Source organism: Hyperolius riggenbachi, chromosome 2 (assembly GCF_040937935.1).
Source record: "Hyperolius riggenbachi isolate aHypRig1 chromosome 2, aHypRig1.pri, whole genome shotgun sequence".
Lineage (NCBI taxonomy): Eukaryota > Metazoa > Chordata > Amphibia > Anura > Hyperoliidae > Hyperolius > Hyperolius riggenbachi.
In genome coordinates, this window is record NC_090647.1 from 245,624,073 (window position 1) to 245,644,996 (window position 20,924).

The 20,924-nt window shown below is 43.1% G+C and overlaps 1 protein-coding gene across 3 annotated transcripts in view; it reads right to left on the minus strand.

Annotated features, from left to right (window-relative positions):
- CBLB (Cbl proto-oncogene B) overlaps positions 1-20,924 on the minus strand; it is a 234,863-nt gene that overhangs the window by 27,443 nt on the left and 186,496 nt on the right. For 2 of the 3 annotated variants that reach the window (XM_068268456.1, XM_068268454.1), the window contains exons 13-14: positions 19,706-19,849; positions 16,621-16,703 (exon numbers count right to left, since the gene is read on the minus strand). In XM_068268456.1, coding sequence (XP_068124557.1) covers positions 16,621-16,703; positions 19,706-19,849 — 227 coding nt within the window. The remainder of the gene's footprint in view (positions 1-16,620; positions 16,704-19,705; positions 19,850-20,924) is intronic. The other variant, XM_068268455.1, reaches the window with a different exon arrangement.

The window sequence follows — 20,924 nt, forward strand, 5'->3', positions numbered from 1 at the left end:
ACAGCTCCGACGGGCGACGGTTCGGGCGCGCGCGTCATACACAAGGGAGACCTGTCGCCGCAACACGCGCGTGCCACGTGGTTGCGGCGACAGCTGTACCCCGTGTGCATGAGCCATTAGAGAATTATAACAATCCCTGGAATCTGTCATGCCTAATGTAAGTTGTTTATAGCAGAATCATTCGATTAACATAGGAGCAGATTCATGAAACATCTGTAAAATTCACATGCACACACAATGCACTTTATGCAAACTACATAGTGGGAGTTGCACAAATAGAGCAACATGCACACAAGCCCTTTACGGTTTCTCATTTTGGTAAGCTCAGCAACGCAAGCCACCTTCCTGCCAACCTATTCACTCCACTGTTTTCACTGCTAACCTCTCTTGTTATTCCTTCATCTTCCCCACCAGTCTTTCTACTATATCCCATTGGGGGTTTTTATTACTTCTGTCAATTCTGACACATGCACCTTGGCATTATTCCCTTTGTATTCTCTCACCTTCACTATTCTATATAGATTACCTTTTTTACTACACATTCATGAACAGATGATTGTATAATCAAGTTTATAATTATGTTGATGCTGTATTTACACTATATTTTCCTACAGGATTTTGTTTTTTACTGGTTTACCCATTTTAGGTTTGTACTGATTATATAAATGTTTAGGGGGAGGGAGTTTCTTTTTCTCTTTTTTGCTAAATTTACTGTACTGTAAGTGTCGCATTACATTGAACATGAGCAATGAAACTTTCGATCAGTAAGTTGCAATCCTATTTTTCTGGCTCCGCAACGTACCGGATATAGTGTATATAGCCTTACCCCTCCAGCTCCATGGTGTGGCACATTGTTAATTCTCCCTACTCCATGGCAACAGAAATTATTGCTAGCCTATAAGTTCATGAAGCATCTGTGCAGCACTTGGCAGCAAGCTGTTGCCTGAGGGATTGAGTCCCAAACCCTAAAAGGCGACAGTAATTGTGTGTGTACTCACTTTGTGCCTGTGGTAGAGGACATTAGACTATAACTATGGTAGGTATTACATTGAGACAGTTAGTGACACCACTAGTGATGGTCAGGTCTTGAAGAACTCGTGGAGAAGCATGTGATTTGTTTGATCAGCTGATAGATTTGCAAAGCTCTGATTTGCTGTGATCTCACGCTGCTTTGGGACATGATCATGACCAGCAAACAAGAGACTTGCATATCTATCACCTGACCAAAGTGATCACATACTTCTCCATGAGTTCTCCTAGACATGGCCATCACTAGATACCACTATGTACTTTGTAAAAACCCTGCGGAAGGTGTCAGCCTTACAATACATAATAATAATGATCTGGCCCAGAGGCAGCAGCGAGGAATCTGTCAACATGCTCAAAATACTACATGGGCAAAACACTTGGCGGAAAAAACATTACAGATACATTTCATCTCTCTGAAATCTCATGTACAACTAGCAAATGAATGGTATAAGCATCGGTTTTAAATCCCAGTCATGCTTCGCTTATTACAAGGTAAAGGTGAAAAGAAAAAAGAATAAACGCTTAAATAAGTGCTTTGGTGTTCTCTGACATAAACAACACAACTAGACTTGTAAGAGAAAATTCTGAGAAGATGCTAAATGACAGCAAGTCATAACAAACACCTTCTCCACTATCATAGAATGCAAGGAAAGAAAGCATCTAAAACAAAACAAGTCAGCAAAATCCAGCAGAAAGGCATTAAAGCGATATAAAGCACTTAAGAAGAAGCAGAGCAAGCCCTACTTTCAGCTGTCAGGAGTCCTTGGAGTAATGTTATCTAATCTCATTGTATTGCTCCAGTTAAGGCTTAGGGGGAGAAAAAGCGGATAACATTTTCTGTGAACCTACCAGCAAAGAAATGGGGAACTTGCTACCGGATTTAATGCTTTAAGTGATGTGACACTTCCCAACATTGTACAGGTGCGATAAGGAAAAAAAATGAGATTTCTTAAATTCAGCATTCTACAGGAAGAGAGAAAGGAGAGCAGATGTAGAAAAAGCATGAAGCATTAGCAGCAAAAGCTGTTTACTAACAAAAAAAAAAAATATGCTGAATTTTGAGGATTTGTGAAAAATGTTGGTGCTGTCAGCTATTTGTCCAAGTAGAGAAAAAAAATGTTCTGTAATTGTTCCCAACATGGTTAAAATTGCTATTTGGCTGGAACTGCTATAAATTCACTTAAAGAGGAACTGTCGCGAAAATCTTAAAATTTAAAACACATAAATAAGAAGTACCGGTACATTTCTTCCAGAGTAAAATGAGCTATACATTACTTTTCTCCTATGTTGCTGTCTACAGTAAGTAGTAGAAATATGACATTACCGACAGGGTTTGGGTTAGTCCATCTCTTCATGGGGGATTTTCAGCATGGCCTTTATTCTTTATAAAGATTTTCCCTGAAAAAAAGATTTATACAAAGATGCTGGCCAGCCTCCCTGCTTGCTGCACCCTGATTTGGCAGTTGAACAGAGCAACTGCCATTCACTAATTGCTTTTAAAAATAAAAAAAAATCCTGAGAAACCCCCATAAGATGGGCTAGTCCAAAATCTGTCTGTAATGTCAGATTTATACTACTTACTGTAAGTGGCAGCAACAAATGAGAAAAGTAATGTATGGCTCATTCTACTCCAGAAGAAACGTACTTCTTATTTGTATATGTTTACATGTATTTTAAATTTTAATATTTTCGCAACGGAGGTCCTTTAATAACACATACATGAAATCCGCTTTGTTTGTCAAACTATTTGTAATTCACACACCCCTCTCACCATGCTCTGAAGCCAAGAGGGTGACATCATTATAAAAAGACTGCAGCTCAGCAAATACCTGGGTCACTTCTCTGCTTTCAGCTGCTCATGTAAAAATACATAAAGTTAGCATCCCAGCAGGACCACAACCCTATTTGTACTCCATCCTGTATGTGGCTAAAAATTACATTTTTGCTTTAATGCATTAAACCCAGTAAAACAAATCAATATGAAATACTAAATGACTGCTCTGATGTCCTTTGAATGCATATTTACACTGAAGCTAAAGGTGGCCATACACTTATAGTTGGCCATCAGATCAACCATCAGATAGATCCCTCTCTGATCAAATCCGATCAAACAGTGATCTCTAGCTGTCCACACACAGCACATATATTTTCAAACAATTTCAGCTTGAAACTACTGAAATTCTGTGGAAACCTGCCTGACCAGCCCGGTTTCCCCCATCTGTGCTCCCCGTGTGCAGCAGAGCGCTCATCTGTCCTGCCAGCACGCACCCTCCCGTGTCCACTGGCTTTTCTCCATGGTGCAGGGTGCTTCCTCCATGTGCCTTCTTTCTCTGTATAATGTGACAAAAGTTTAAGTACAAACAGCATATACTGTATGCTGCTGGCATGTATGCTATCGGACCTCTACTGTTTGACCTTAAACTTTTGTCACATGACAGGGAGAGAAAGCACAGGGAGGAAGAGCCCCGCAGCACGCTGGAATGCTACCAGACGATGGATGACACACGCTGATGGGACAGGTGATAGCTGTGCTGCCAACTCTGTGTCTGTCGTCACCGCTATTGACGCAAAATTTTCCATGCTGCAGACCAACCAAATCAGGCATTGTTTGCAACATCACTTTTCTAGTAGATTTGATTACAGTGATTAAATCTGCCGGATATTGATGATATAAATCATCAAGTATATGGCTACCTCTACTGATATCATTGCAGCTACAGGACAAATTATCAGATTGACTCCTAATTGCGTAATTAGAGGGCAAATAAAGGAGAAAGTTGTCCCCTCCCCCAGATACAGCAGGAACTTTTATGCCTTGTTTACAGTTTATTACACTTCAAAAAAAATCAGGTAATGCAAGAGTATGAATTAGAACCTAAAAGTGAAAAGCAAGGGCTTGATTCACTAAAATATATAGCATGCTTAACATGCCTTATCCACGTTAACACACCTTATCAGAGTAGCATAGCAAGCGTCACAAACTTATACCTGCGAATTCTCGTTCTGCCCTGAGCCCCTGCGGGTCCAATCACTTTGAATTACAATATCCCGTACTTTGATTGGCCCAATAGGCTGCCTGTCACATGACAGGAAACTTGACAGGCAGCCTATTGGGCCAATCAAAGTGCGGGGATAATGCCTTTTAAAGTGATTGGACCCGCAGGGGCTCAGGACAGGACGAGTGGAGCTCTCATCATTGCCAATTAGCAGCCATAAGTTCGTAGCGCTCGCTATGCTACTCTGATAAGACATGTTAACTCTGATAAGGCGTGTTGACTCTGATAAAGTGTGTTGACTCTGATAAAGCAAGTCAAGCCCATCGAGTCTTAACCTCTCCAGTACCTTAAAAAACAGTCAGGTGGTGCTAGCTGTTAATTTTATGCTGTGTTTAATGCTTTAGACCATAGATGAAATTTGAGTATAATACCTCTTTAGACAAGACCAGTTGTCTGGCACCTCTGCTGATCTCTTTGTTTGCAATCCTGTCTGAAACACCTGAAACAAGCATGCTGTTAATCTAGTCAGACTTTAGTCAGAGCACCTGATATGCATGCTTGTTCAGGGTCTATGGCTAATTAAATTAGAGGCAGATAATCAGCAAGACAACCAGGCAATTTGTTTTGGAAATAAACATGTCAGCCTCTACATTCCTCTTACTTTAGGTGTTATTTAACCTCTTCCTGCAAAATGGACATTTATGGTAGCCCTATTTGTGCACCATTAGTGCCAAGAGGACATTTATATAAATAAGCACATGCACCGCGGGAGTGTATTGAAAACCTTCAGCCTATGGGAAGAAGTGGTTGCAGTGAACCCGAGGCGGTGTGAGGGGGGGGGGGGGCAGATGAGACACAGAGGCATGTTCTCTGCCTCATGACATGCCTCTGTGCCCCCCAGATGTGGCTCTCTGCACTCCACACCCCCATTGCCACGCTATAACCCCCTGCAACTAGCGGCAATAATTGTCAAAATTTCGGAGGGTAATGGGAGGAGAGGGATTACCTGCTCAAAACGCCCAACGGCTCCCTGCCGCTCCCCCCCCCCCCCCCCCGCACGCTGGAAGAGACTCTCTCTCTCCTTCCAGCGTCGTGACCCCAGAGATCACAAAAGGGAAAGCAACTTGCTGCAGGCTGGCAGCGGCGGAGAGTGGCAGGGATGGTGGCTGCCTGATTTGAAATATAGCTTTATTTATTATTAAAACATAGAAAAAAGAAAAATAAACATCCTGGGAGCGATCATAGCCCACCAACAGAAATCTCTGTTGGTGGGCAGAAGGGGGGGGGGGATCACTTGTGTGCTGAGTTGTGCGGCCCTGCAGCGAGGCCTTAAAGCTGCAGTGGCGTAATTATTAAAAAATGGCCTGGTCACTTGGGGGGATTAACACCGCTGTCCTTAAAGGAGTCATCAGGCAAACTATAGTAAAATGAGTGGTACTTACCGGGGGCTTCCTCCAGCTCCAAGCTCCCAGGATGTCCTTCGCCGCAGCTCTGCCCGCAGCCGTTCACCGCAGCTCCGACCCGGTCCCTGGTGATGACGTCAGAGCAACCTCCAGGTCGCTCTGTACTGCGCCTGCGTGAGCGGCGCTGTCAATCGCCGCCACGTGGGCTGGAGTGCAGTCCGCTCTGGCCCACGTGGCGGTGATTGACAGCGCCGCTCACGCAGGCGCAGTACAGAGCGACCTGGAGGTTGCTCTGACGTCATCACCAGGGACCGGGTCGGAGCTGCGGTGAACGGCTGCGGGCAGAGCTGCGGCAAGGTACATCCTGGGAGCTTGGAGCTGGAGGAAGCCCCCGGTAAGTACCACTCATTTTACTATGGTTTGCCTGATGACTCATTTAAGCGGTTAAAGTGTACCAGAGGTGACATGAGACGTGATAAGATAGACGTGTTTGCACAGTGCCGAGTTATTCGGGACATACTTGGACTATTGATTAATCCTCACTGATAAGGAATTACATTCCTCAAACTCTTGCCTGGCAGAGGACAGCTTCTGAGTTTAGGGGATAGATAAAACATTGAACAGTTCATAAATGTAGCTTCTGGGACACTGAAAGACTGCATCATAGTCATATGTAATAATATAACATTAAACCTACTTTTTAATGTTTCAAAAGAAAATAAAACTCTGGGATTCTAAAGAAAAAAGGAATATTCAGGTGTGTGAGTATAGATACAATTTCTTATCAATTTAATTTCACCTCGAGTTTCTTTCAAGTTACTTCCATGCTAGATTGGCAGTACTGTCTAATGAAATAGTGCCTGAATGGTTCACAGTGCATAATATTCCACTCAAGAGTATAGCCCATAAGGGGCGTGTGTGATGTCACACAAGCGCCTCATGTGTTCTATGCCAGTCGTCACATCGGGTGCCAATTTGGAAATACTGCGTGGACACTCGGAGAATGGCATGACATAAAACATTTGGAAGGGACAGTGGCCAGGGGTTTCGGTCGCATTTGTGATTAGTGAATGTCGTTACCGCCAAGCACCCGATTGACCTCGCTCAAGATTTCCCAGCATGTCTGATACATTTGACCAATTTCGCCTAGAAATCAGTCAAATCCTCGATCAGGCATATTTGTGGCGGCACCGGTTTTCATTCAATTCAAGAGTGGTCAACTGGCCGCCAAGTCGACAGATATATGTCCACATTTATAGATTTCCCCCAATGATCCAAAATGATCAATATCTTTCAGAATGGAATTGATTTAGCCGGAATCAATTACTACCGCACACAGCACATAGATCCCACCAGGCTGTCTACTGAAAATCTATTAAGCTGCAGTGATGCACTGGTCAATGCAATGCAACGCTATGGCCTATTAAAGAGACACTGAAGCGAAAAAAAAAATTATGATATTATGATTTGTATGTGTAGCACAGCTAAGAAATAAAACATTAAGATCAGATACATCAGTCTAATTGTTTCCAGTACAGGAAGAGTTGAGAAACTCCAGTTGTTATCTCTATGCAAACAAGCCATTAAGCTCTCCGACTAAGTTAGTTGTGGAGAGGGCTGGTATCTGACTTTAATTATCTCAAGTGTTTACTTTTCCTCTGGCAGAGGAGAGGTCATTAGTTCACAGACTGCTCTGAAAGACTCATTTTGAATGCAGAGTGTTGTGTAATCTGCACATATTAGAGAATAATGCAATGTTAGAAAAAACACTATATACCTGAAAATAAAAGTATGAGAATATTTTCTTTGCTGCTAATCTTCTAGTAATTATTCATAGTACACAACCAATTCATTAGATCATATTTTTTTTCTCGCTTCAGTGTCTCTTTAATCATTCGCTGCTCATGCCAGCCCCCATTCACCTAGATTTTCCATCCTGTTCGGTCAATGCTTTTGAGATCAAGATTGATCAAAACAAACATTTAAAGGAACACATTTCCATCCAAATCAATCAGAGTGATTGAATCTGCAGGGAGTTGAATGGGAAAATTAATCTGTGTATGGCCACCTTTAATCCCCTTACTAGGCTACCACTGTTTCTGTTCGTTAGTTTTGTAAATTATGTCATTTGATGTTAAACCCTTAAGGTGGCCACACACCATACAATGAAAAGATCCAATTTTATACCAATTTGATAAATACGATTGGTTGTCCTGAAAAAAAATCTAAAAGCTTTTGTTTTCAGTTGTGAAATCCAATGGAATTTCCTTTTTTCTCTTGATTATTCTAACTAACCAATTTTTTGGGAGTTTATCATTTATCGTGAAATTACGTGCGAGGTACCTCGAAGATTTTGATTGAAACCTCTGATAAATTGGAAAATTGGATTGGAATGCTTGAACTGAATCAAAATAAAAAAATGCGTATGGTGTGTGGCCACTTTTAGACTGCCATGAAATGCTTTCACTGCAAGATTTGGTAAGTTCAATTTACGGTAGAATTTCATAATAATTGGCATAATTCTGTATCATAATAATTAGCATAATTCTCAATCATCTCAAATGTATTTGCACCTTAATAACAATCCTAACTAATGTGGACTTTGGTACCTGTAGATTTGAGCAACACTTTTAATAAACACAATACAAACATAGCTGGCACTGGCGTGTAGCTTTTGTAAAAAGTTAGCTGGCAGTCTAAGGGTTAACACAAGGTGAATGCAGAGCTATGCCCTTCCTCTGCAGAAGTCTCCAGCTGGCTGTTTTGTGTCTGGCAAAGAACATTTTGGATGCGCCCCTTGGAAGAAGTGCTACAATTCTGTGTCTCATGGATTCTGCAGTTTGACAGATATTACATCCCCTCTCTAGATGAGAGACAGTGGGCTGTGTCCATCTAACATATGGTGCATTTAATCAGTTACTGAGGAGTTGGAGCAAAGTTACTCAGCTGTAAGAACAGAAGCTGGCAAGGCAGCTTCCTGTGTAGCCCAATGCTTCTTCTTGGCTGCTGGACGCTAATGACAGGAGCTTACCAAAAGCAAGAGCAGTAAAATCTGACAGCCTACAATCTGATGCAGGCAGCTTTCACTTCGGTCATCACATTTTATCCAGTGAAAGCTGCTTGCATCACATTCCAAGCTGTCAGATGCACCGCTCTTGGTGCAGATAAGCTCTTGTTATTAGCATCCAGCAGCATAGAAGGAGCATCAGGTTACACGGAAAATGGTTTGCTGGCTTCTGTTTTAAGTAGCCTCACTCCCTCCGCCACTTCACTAAGCTATTGAAGTACTTTGGACAGTTCTCTATCACTCTAATGCCCAGAGGGTAGAGAAACATTTCCAGTTGACTACAGCAAACCAGTATTCAAAGCCTTGGCATAGAAGACTACCTCCTCTCTACGGCATTCACAACAAGAAAGGCCTAACGTATTGACCGGGCCAAACAAGCAAACAAACACAAGGACAATGTTTCGATTATTACATAAAAACATACTAAGTAATTAGGAAAAAAGAAATTTGAAGTTACTATACAACATAAAACTACCCTTATCAAATAAATTTAGTTGTCAGGATCAATTACTACATTTGCATAATTTACGCAAAGAGTTACACAAATAGCGTTGCCTGTTTTATACATGCAAAGCTTAGGTTATGTGTTGTTAATGTAAGTGTGCAATAACTAGTTATTGCACCAAGTGCAGTATACCTACACCCTGCAGGACTTCATCAAAAGTCCCAGGGACGTAGATACTCGTCTATCGCAGCTGCACGCTCCCACCGCTGATTTTTAGAAGGGAGATCAATGAATGGGAATGCAGTTGCCATTTATTGACCTAAGTCCTTGTGTCAATGGGATGCCTGTGGTCATTGTAATAATTAAAATAACACATCCACACACTACTTCCTGTTGGCCTACTAGTAATTAGAGATGGTCCGTACGGTTCGCCGGCGAACGGTTCCAGGGTTTGCGATCGCAGAGAATTGCAAACTTTTCCAGAAGTTCGATTCGCATAGTGCATCATTAGGGTCAACTTTGACCCTCTACATCACAGTCAGCAGGCACATTGTAGCCAATCAGGCAACACGCCCTCATGGAGCCACTCCCCCCTTATAAAATGCAGGCAGCGTCAGGCATTGGACTCACTCGTGTGCCTGCAGTAATTAGTGAAGGGAGAGATGCTGTGCAGAGACCTATAGGAAAAGCTTAGTTAGGCTCTTGTAGGCTTCTTAGCTTGCTCCTTGCTGATTCTTATTGCTAAGAAAGCACCCCTCAACAGCTCTTTTGAGAGCTAATCTTGTTCTTGTGATCTATTTTTGTGTGTGTGTGTGTGTGTGTGTGTGTGTCCCACAGACACTTGTGTTGCATAGAAAGCCTTGGTAATTCCTACTGTGTGTGCCACTGTCAGGCCCAGCACATTCAGGGACTACCTGTGTGTGTGTGTGACAGGTACACATTGTAATACCCATCACTGCATATACCTACCTGTTGTTCAGTGCACCCACCTACCTACGTGAACGCACGCAGTGTCACTGTGCCTGTCCGGTACCGGTCTGTGTGTGACAGGTGCACATTGTAATACCTATCAGTGCATATACCTACCTGTTGTTCAGTGCACCCACGCAGTGTCACTGTGTCTGTCCGGTCCCTGTCTGTGTGTGGCAGGTGCACATTGTAATACCCATCCCTGCATATACCTACCTGTTGTTCAATTCGGTGCACCCACCTACCTACGTGAGCGCATGCAGTGTCACTGTGCCTGTCCGGTACCTGTCTGTGTGTGACAGATGCACATTGTAATACCCCTCACTGCATATACCTACCTGTTGTTCACTTCAGTGCACCCACCTACCTATGTGAGCGCACGCAGTGTCACTGTGCCTGTCCGGTACCTGCCTGTGTGTGACAGGTGCACATTTGTAATACCAGTCATTGCATAATTGTTCACACTACCTGTGTGACCGCACGCAGTGTAATATACCACTCTGAGCATACCTGTTAATTGCACCTGTGTGACAGCTGCACGTCGTATTGGAATACCAGTCACTGCATACCTTTCACTGCACCTGTGTGACTGCACATTAGTCAAGTCAGTGCATACCTTTCACTTCATCCCCCCCCCCCCCCCCCCGATATGAAAAAACGGGTAGAGGCAGGGGCAGACCCAGAGGCAGGCCACCCAGCAGGTCTGTTCGAGGTCGTGCTGACGTGATTTTGTGCGGCCCTGGCCCAAAGTACAGTGCTCAGAAGAAGGCACGTCCCATCAACTCCCAAGATTGTCAGGACGTGGTTGACTATTTAACACAAAACACCTCATCTTCCGCAGCCACCAGCGCTACTACAAGCACCACATCCGCTGCATTTAACAAGATGAAGGTGCTAAGCAAGTTACACCACCCTCATATGTCTGAGTTAGGCAACACTATGGACGTAATGTGTGAGGAGGAGGATGATGAAGTACCTGCTGTTGGTGCAGTTTATGAGGTGTCTGAGGCAAGCGAAGCTGGGGAGGAGGATTATGATGATACGGATGCCAGGTGGGTTCCCAATAAAGGAGATGAACAGGGGGACAGTTCAGAGGAGGAGTCAGAGAGGAGTAGGAGGAGACGAGTTCCTGAAAGAAGCAGGGGGAGCGCGTCGTCAGAAACAGCTGGTGGCAGTGTCCGGCGCCATGTATCGCCACCTATGTACAGCCAGCCAACATGCCCTTCAACGTCAGCTGCTGATGCCATCATAGTGCCATCACCCCAGGGTGGCTCAGCGGTGTGGACATTTTTTAATGTGTATGCCTCAGATCAGAGCAATGCCATCTGTACTCTCTGCCACCAAAAATTGAGCCGTGGAAAGGCCAACACCCACGTAGGGACAACTGCCTTACGAAGGCACCTGCAGAAAAGGCACATACTGCAATGGGAAGACCACCTGAGGAAAAGCAGCACACAAAAGCAAAGCCACCCTCCTTCTCCTCTTCCTCCTTCAGGTGCATCATCTTCAGCCACTTTCTCCCTTGCACCTTCACGATCACAGCCTCCCTCCTCCACTCCGCCTCTCACCTTGAGCGGTTCCTGCTCCTCTGCCCACAGCAGCAGCCAGGTGTCCGTGAGGGAAATCTTTGAGCGGAAGGAGCCAATTTCTGCCCGTCACCCCCTTGACCGGCTTCTGACAGCTGGCTTGGCGGAACTGTTAGCTCGCCAGCTGTTACCGTACCAGCTGGTGGACTCTGAGGCCTTCCGAAAATTTGTGGCCATTGGGACACCGCAGTGAAAGATACCAGGCCGCAATTATTTCTCCAAAAAGGCGATACCCAAACTGTACCATGAAGTTGAGAGGCAAGTGGTGTCATCTCTGGCACACAGCGTGGGGTCAAGGGTCCATCTGACCATGGATGCCTGGTCTGCCAAGCACGGTCAGGGCAGGTACATTACTTACACAGCCCATTGTGTCAACCTGGGGACCGCTGGCAAGCAGGGAGTATGTGGCTTTGCAGCGGACCTAGTGACACCTCCATGGCTTGCTTGCAGGCAGGCCTTCTGCCACCTCCTTTCCTTCTCCTCCTACTCCATCCTCTTCGCTGTAGTCGTCCTCCTCCTCGGCTGAGTGGCCGTTCAACTCTACTGGTGCTGCGATCTCCTCTCCAGCTACCCAGCCCCAGCTTCGCAGGGCCTATGCTGCATACCAGGTACGACGGTGTCACGCCATCTTAGAAATGTCTTGCCTCAAAGCGGAAAGTCACACTGGAGCAGCTCTCCTGGCTGCTCTGAACAAACAGGTGGATCAGTGGCTGACCCCGCACCAACTGGAGATTGGCAACGTGGTGTGTGACAATGGCAGCAATCTCATTTCTGCTTTGAATTTGGGAAAGTTGACACATGTACCCTGCATGGCACATGTGCTGAATCTCATAATTCAGAGATTTGTATCTAAATATCCAGGCTTACAGGACACCCTATAGCAGTCCAGGAAGGTGTGTGGGCATTTCAGGTGGTCTTACACGGCCATGGCACGCTTTGCCTGTAGCGTGGATCGGGGGGGGAGGGGGGTTAGGCCCTAGAGCTGCGCAGCCGCACTCGCGTCTGTGTGGACTGGGCTTGTAATTTGTTCCAAATGAAATATTAGTTCCAAATGAAATATTGTCACCATACATTGTATTAGGGAAATATTGTTAAGTACTGTTAAGTACACCTAACAATAACCCCCTCCTACCCATGCCTAAACTGTACCTGTCTGTCACTCGGATATCTCTATTTTACAGCCAATAACAGTCGGATATATCTATAGGTAATATCATCACTCAGCTATATATGCACGGTGACAATCCTTGGTTGGGCTATACAGTAGTTGAACTCTGGCACCCACGTTCATGCTTGCCGCACAATAGCTAGAGTTTGGCTATACAATAACTGAACTCTGGTGCCAATTATCATCCCAGCGGCATCAGTTAACACAGTATTGCCTCAAGCTGTGAGATTGGCTACACGATAGTTCAACTCCGGTGATCTGGGCACCCAAATTATACACTCAAAGTGAGCACAAGGTGTTTACATCAAAAAGTAAATACCTAAAGAGGAGGAAGTCTCTGGAGGCTGCCATGCAGTAGCAGGGAGCCGCTCACACAGGAGCAAGCGCAGTATGGGCAAATGCCTGAAGAGAAGTGCAGCCCTGATGTGATTACTGACAAGCCTTTGTCCATAACCCTTGGGGAGTCCACGCTCAGTACAGGAGGACTGGAAAACAAAGTGGGGAGCCTATATATAATGCAGAGGTTTCCCTCTTCTTAAGTAAGCATTTACTTATTGACCCGAGCTTCGGCTGGGGTACACTTTAACCACGATTCTCCATTGCAGTTTATATAATCTGCAAATTACAGATAAGTGTCGGAGCCCATTTAACACATCTCACAGTAAATCCAAATTCTTGGCCTGACAACAGAGTGGTTGCATCTACAAATTGCCCATATGGAGATATGATGCCACTATAAAATGCCCGTGAAATCAGCACATTCATACACAGCTGTGGTCATCCTCCACAGACACCTACAATTCTTTTTGCTCAGTCAACATTTTGAAAAGCTTTTGGCCTATACACTAGAGTTTTTTTCCTGCCAAGTGCCGCTACTAAACTGCCAAAGTGTCCTCCATCCTTCAAAAAATAAATCTAAAAATAAGGGTAAGAGTGAAAAGAAGATAAAAGTAAAACTACTGAAAGCACAAAATCCATTACAAGACTTAGCTTGAAAAGCGCTCAATCTGCTTGGTTCATGGATTGGAACTTTTTCCCCTGTAATGAGGTTTTCAGTTTAGTGTAAATAACTGCATATCAAAGAAGAATATGCCGTCCACTTAGATACATGTAGAGGATGATTGCCAAGAAAAAAATGTATTTTTCAATCTACATTTTGGTATCTTACTAATTGGATGTTTTCACCAAATTATCTGCATATGATCATCACACAAAGTTTACATTATGGGTAAAAATCTAGTCCAAGCTGTTGCTGCTAATTAACAGTAAATTTGTTTACCAATAGCAAAATTCAGACACTAAGAAACATTTTCATTCTTAATTCTATATTTTAGCTTATTGGCAGATCATTTGAAAAGGAGATGAAGAACAACGTGTAAACAGAATGCAGAAAATGTAATGAGTACACAGGGCTGGATTTCTTATTAAGTATAATAGGGATGAGCTTTGGAAGTGCCACTACTAGAGGGACACCTGTTTCCAGTAACTCCTGACAAATATTGTGTCTGCACCTCCAATATCTGCTTTGCTTGTAGTGGACTTCTCCTCACCTATGCCACCCATACCAGCATCAACCTTTGCCACAACTGTGCCACAAGCCATTTCCCCATTTATCAGTCTTCCATTATCTAGTTTGCCAGCTGGCAGGGTAAATACCACATTTGGCAGTCAATGGAACAGGTGGCTCATAGTGAATTGTATCCCCAATCCCTGGTCTGAAAATAACTATATGATTTTGAATTCATTGTGTCATCTCCATGCTTCATGACAGCGAGGAAAAAAATATATTCAACAGGTACAACAAGAAATAATAAATGGATTTACAAATTGAATAGCCACTAATCCTGCCTTCACTAGATAAGTCAGCATCCAACCTCCACACATGCAAAAGCCTCATTCCTGCATGCGATTGCAAACATGCCTAGTGATTGGCTGAGTATTATGGTACTGACTGCCTATCTCATAGATTATCTTTAGGGGTTAGGGGTGGCCTCTTCAAACTATCTATGCAATAAAGAGGAATAATTATGATTGAATCAATTACATGCAATCTGCCCTACTCCTTTTTTTATGGTTTCAATCAGTGTTTCAATTTTTTTTGGGTGAGGGCGCCCTCCATGGCTTTGAGGTTTTTTTTAAGGCGTCGCTCGGCAAAAACAACTACCAAAATGCTGTCATTACTCTTATTAGACAGCAACCCCCCTCCAAGTAGTTAATGACTGACCACCCCCCTGGAAGCAACCCTTTCCAAATAGTCAGTGACTCCCCCATTATCCAGCATCCTAGACTTCAGTATGGCAGCATTTCCCTCATTATGCAGCATCCCCCCTGGATGAACAGCACAAGGATAAAGAGTAAATCTTATAGAGCACATAGACATCTCCTCAAATGGGCACTGCAGTTAGTAACACCCACTTTAATTATGCAGCATCACCTCACCCTAAGTGACCCCCATTAGCTGGATAAATATTTCCTTACCTATACAGGCCAAGGCACATTGATCCGTCGCTCCACCCCAATTCCTCTGATGTCCAACTTGAACCATGGCTGCCAGGACTAAAGGATAACTGGCGGGTAATGCAGCCGCATTGTATATCAATGTGCGGTTGCCTGATGGCAATGCACACACAAAGGATGGGAATGCATGTCGAGGCACCCCTGGGATGGGCTCAAGGTGAACCAGGGTGCCGCAGCACCCAGTTTCGGAACCCTTGGTTTCAACAATAAAATCAGATAGAGGTTTCAACCATTTTCTGTGCAAACAAAAAACTTTTGAGCTTAGAACTGCAAATATACCACTTCAATACAATTGGAGTGTTTTTTTAAATGTACATCCTTGCTTAGGAAAGGTGGTGATTTAAACTAATCCCGCAAAGGAGCTACAATAGGGATTTATGTCCTCTCTAGCTGTGCCTTCTCAATTAACCCTGATGCTGGTGTGTGTATAGTGCACATGAATGTATATTGTAGTTCCCCTGTGGGATTAGTTTGAAGCACTATCTGTCCCAAGAGAGGACGTCCGGACATTTGCTACTAAGCTTTTGATAGGTTGATGCACTGTATGCTTGCATTCGTGCAGCATGCATGTTATAGGTCCAGAGTTAAGACCAATACAAATTCTGCGGCAATTGTCACAATACAAAATAATGCATTATTTTGTAATGAAGACCTTGCATTTTAACTTAGCTGTAGGGGTGGTAGTGGCTCCTGGATGTTAGATTTGCTTGAGAGTGTGCAAAGGGTTAACTGATTTTACTGTGCAAAAAGTTAATTGATTTTGTCGGATCTAATTTACCTTCACTACAAATAAAGAGTGTTCTAGCAACCTCAGCCAGGATGCATCAGACCTTAATCTTTTTAAGGATAGTCTCTCACAACCAGGTGCGATATGGTAGAACTAGTACCTACACTTTACTGGTCTCTTAGCTTACTAGCACGTTCAGTGATCTGTCTCACTGCGTTTGAAGGTCATGATTGTGACAGTGATTATTTAACCTGTGGTACAATGGAAGGTGTTGAGTGTTTTTTCTCTTCTCAAACATGGTTACATCAATACCGCTATTGATATTGTGTATTCTTTTCACAACAAACAACCTGTGCATGCATTTAAGCTGGCCACTAACAGTCCAATTTCTAGCGAAAAATCGTTCGAGCGATCAGAAATTCTGATCGGATTGGTTGTAAATAATCTCCATTGGTGGACACAATCGATTATGAACGAGTGAAAAAAATGTCGCCCGAATGAATTTTCGTCGAACGAAAATTTGGATTTTCTTGGTGGTCGTGATAGATAGGAAGTAAAGATTGGTTAGTTGATGGTGTAGTGAACGATTTTTCGTCCGATCAGAATTTCTGATCGCTCGAACGATTTTTCGACTAGAAATTGGACCATTAGTGGCCAGCTTAAGAAATATAAGGACAGACGTGGTAACTGAGGTAAGTAAAATATATGCATACCAAGATCAGGAGGCTTTAGCTTTTTTAGCTCAGATGTGTCACTGTGATTCCCATTTGTCAAACATTGTCCATTCTCGCACAACCTGAAAACAAAAAGGTCAGCTGTTACAATGTGCATTAACGTCATGTAACCAAAAGTAATGAAAAAGTAAATTATCGGTTTCAGTTTTCAAAGTGCATTTGTTAACCGCATCCCCCAAAAATAAATGTGCAGTTATGGAACATGTATATTCTATACAAATTCAGCGATTGCAGCCTGAAATACTGCACCTCTCCCCTCCTTACATGTGCCTCATTGCCTCAGAGATGCACTACCTTCTGGGGAAATGGTGGTGGGGTGGGGGAAATCAATGCCGCTACTTAGTTTCAATCATGAATTTGCCTAGAGAGAGAGCGCTATTGAACAGTTTGAAAAGTGTAAGACGGAGTATAACCATCTACTTTGAGAAAGCCTGTTATGCAATTTCTGAATTCACATAACTAAACAAGTAACTGAAATATTATGTATTGCAATTAATATTTTCCTTATTCTGCAGAGAATTAACCAAGAGAGAAGCCACTCAGGGACAGTGGCATCAAATTAAAGCATAACAACCTTCAAAATGTATTTTCTTTTTTAACCCAATGGCAGCTTCAAATGAGATATATCATTTAAAGCTGCTTGTGCAGTGACGGCCTCTGACGGGATAACTCGTTTGGCTGCCTAGTGCAGGCAAACGGGTGCATGAAAGTAAGAAACTATAGTTACCTGCTCCAGATGGCATCTTCTCTTCCTCCATCGGCAGCTCTGAACTTCCGGCAGGTCTTCTGAGTCCCGATCACATGAAATGACGTGAACGGGATTCGTGTCAGCGTTACAGCACCACCCAGTGGTGGAAGTGGGGTGATGAAAGAGACTCTTCCATCACCCCTCTTTCACCACCAGGTGGTGCTGTATTGCTGACACAGTCTCTTACATTCTAATCACATGTCATAACATGTAATCGGAACAGAGGAGAACTGCCGGGAGTACATCGCCGCCACCAGGGTGGGGAAAGAAGACGACGATCCAGCTGTCCATACAGGTATGTATTTGAGATCCCTGCTGCCACTCTACCCTGCCGAGCCTGTCAGTCTGGTGAGGGAAAACTTCCCCAGTGGCATGAAAAATTCAGCCAAATGAAGTTTTACTTTATTTGGCTGCTAAAGAGTTATTCAATTTACCATACAATCGCAATGCTAGTGGCTAGGGTTAATAGTGCCCCCTCTCACAGCCCAGTAACCCTGTCAGCAATGTATCCAGCTCTAGATGGTGTTAGATACAATATATACACAAGTTACTTGTAATAGTTAGTTTTTCATCTTGGATCCACTTTAAGCTTTAACATTTTTGAGTCACTGTCCAAGAAAAAGCATGAAGATAAGAGATCCTGAATCACTAGCTGCAAGTTCTTTGGGGCAGTGTCTGCAAAATGAAAAAGTCAAAGGAAGCAAACAGTGATGGAGAACTGTAGTGTAATATTGACAAAAGAGCCTGCTCAACCAAACTCATCACACTCTGGAATATATACATACATATAATAAAACAGGAAAGATTATACTCCAAGTACAGGCAACAAACAGAAAAAAAACGTAAAAAAAACCTGAAATATATCAAATCAGAACAACAATACAATTGCCTAATATAAACATATAAAATGCCTACATAGGTCATGCTGCTCCAGCTGTACTTTTTATGTTATGCAATAAAGCTAAAGCCTGCATTAATTTGGGAAACTGTACCACAAGTTTCCCAAAAATAGTTCCAAATCTGGGCAGAGTTTGTTATAGTGACTCTGGTCTCAAGTTAACTACAAAAGCCAACCTCTGCAGCCCTCCTCAACACATAGAGAGCACTTCATAGAGAATGTTGACAGTTTAGTATCAGAATTGGGCAGGAATGATGGTGTCTGGGAGCCAACACAATAATGCATATGCATTGCCATGGTCATTTATGTGTCATATAAAAATAAATGCCTCCAGTATCTCAAATAGAATTACAGCTAGTTCCCAACTTTCTCATACATTTTTTGTATACAGAAGCATTTTTTGGGGCTACTTTTAAAGGCTTCCCCTGTCTTGAAATGCCAATAACTAGTCTATACCAAATATTATATCTTACCGTGTTTTTAAAAGCAAGACACAAAAAAGCAAATAAAATATTGATACGAAAAGTACCCAAGTAATCTTTATAAAATACCTGTAAGGGCACAAACTGACCTAACGTAATTGTAATGCTGACTTATTTAGAAAAAAATATGAAGATTTGTGGTATACAACTTCACTCAGTATGCAGTAGCTCACGAAAAGCACAGAAATGAACTTGGAAGCATAACATGACAGCGCGTTGACATAACTATTAGCTCGGTCAATTTCTGTAGCCTGATAGGCTCCTGTTAAGAAATGTGAATGAGTTAAGGCCCCAGACAAACTGCTACACTGCTAGTGTGCAGACAAAAACTGTATTTTCTTAATGTAATGTTTACCTGGGTACTTCTGCGCAGTATAGGTGACTAAGCATAAGAATGCATTCTTCTGTGAACTAAGACCCCGGCTTTTAACTTAGCTGTAGGGATAACAGTTGTGCCTGGGTGAGTAAATCTGTGAATGCATTTGTTTGAACATTTGCATGCGAGAGTGCGAAGGGTTAATGGATTTTTGCTGTTTTCTAGCCACACCCCCTTCAGCACCTCCCTTTCCTTAACTTATTTAATGTCCTAACTAGATATTTATTTAATGTCCTAACTAGATGTGATGTGCCTGGATATATGTATTTTGTTCTTAATGCAAGAAGGACTGGCTACAGGCAGCATCTTACCTGGGAAAAAGGTGCCATGAACCAATTGCAAATTTAAATCTGTACAATAACTGTGCTCCGATAAACCTCATAAATAACACAGGCAAAGTTTATAAGGTCTGTACTGTCACAAGGACACATCTAGTGCCATAAGACAATATACAGGCTGACCCTATGAACCTTACACAAACTTCTCAACAGTGACAACAGCAGGAAATGAACTTATCAAGTGAGGGATAGCACTGTCCAAGTACTGAAAATGTGTCTTACCTAGAAAAAGGCTTTGCACTATGACAGTGAAGAGGCAAAAGACGTGAAGGTACAGGGTGAGAAGAAGGGATTTTATATTCACCATCATCATCTTCCATACAGTTCCTCACCTTATCAGACAGAGAATGTAATAGGAAAGGACACCTACCAAAATGAAACACATGGAGTAATGTAGATAGTAAAAGTACACACAAAGAGGAGAAAGTTTAGGAGCAGTCACATCTCTAAGGAAACCTAACAAAATCAAGCATTGTTTGTCAAGTACTGTAGTTGGTAGCTGAAGAACTGAACTCAAGGCCAACAGCTAAATACACCGCTGAATAAATGTATATGTGAAATGCCTTACCTGCCAAGAAGTGTAATTCTGTTCAGCCAGTCCTGTGATCCAGGCAGCCATTAAAACACAGCCATCAACCTGTTCTAACTTTTCCCTATGTACTCAACATGGATCAGTGAGCACATGCTGATTGGACTATGCTGAACAACTACACAGCAATAATCCATCATCACTGAGGTATTTCCTGCTGTAGGAAACTCATCATCTCAGAGATGCTGTTCAGGGTATCTTGCCAGATCTGGTACTACAGGTACATTTGATGTGTCTTTATATTTGCTGACAGGCTTACCCTGCAGACAAGTTAAATTGCCAGTCACTTCTTGGGAGTGAGCACTTGCCATCCTTTGAGTTTGTATTTTTGTGGAGCAGTTGTGGATGGTCTTCCCTGGTGGTGAGGGCACCTGAAACGCTATCTGTGATGCTCCCACCTGGTCGGGGTGTATCTTGTGGGTTATGGTTCCAGGTGGTGTGAATGCTTGGGACCCCGTCTGTATTCCTCACCTACATTTGGAAGCTTAGATCACTCCACGGGTAATGTGGCTCCCAAGTCACACAGCAGTGGTTAGGAGGGAACATGAGAAGACCTGCACGCATGTCCCTGCTAATCACGTAATTGTATTATTATGTGTAATGGATGTCTCTTTTTAGGACAGAGAAGATATTTTAACCATTTCAGCCCTTGCTAGATCTGATACTGCAGGTGCACTTGCTGTGCCTTTAAATTTGCAGACAGTCTTACACTGCAGACTGAATAGCCAGGTGCTGCTTGGGAGTGAGTTCTTGCCACATGCCATCCTTTTTGTTGCAGGGGACTATTGGTGCAGATTCAGGTGAGGTGCCTATACTATCTTTATGTAAACCACAATCCGTGTTTTTGAGGAA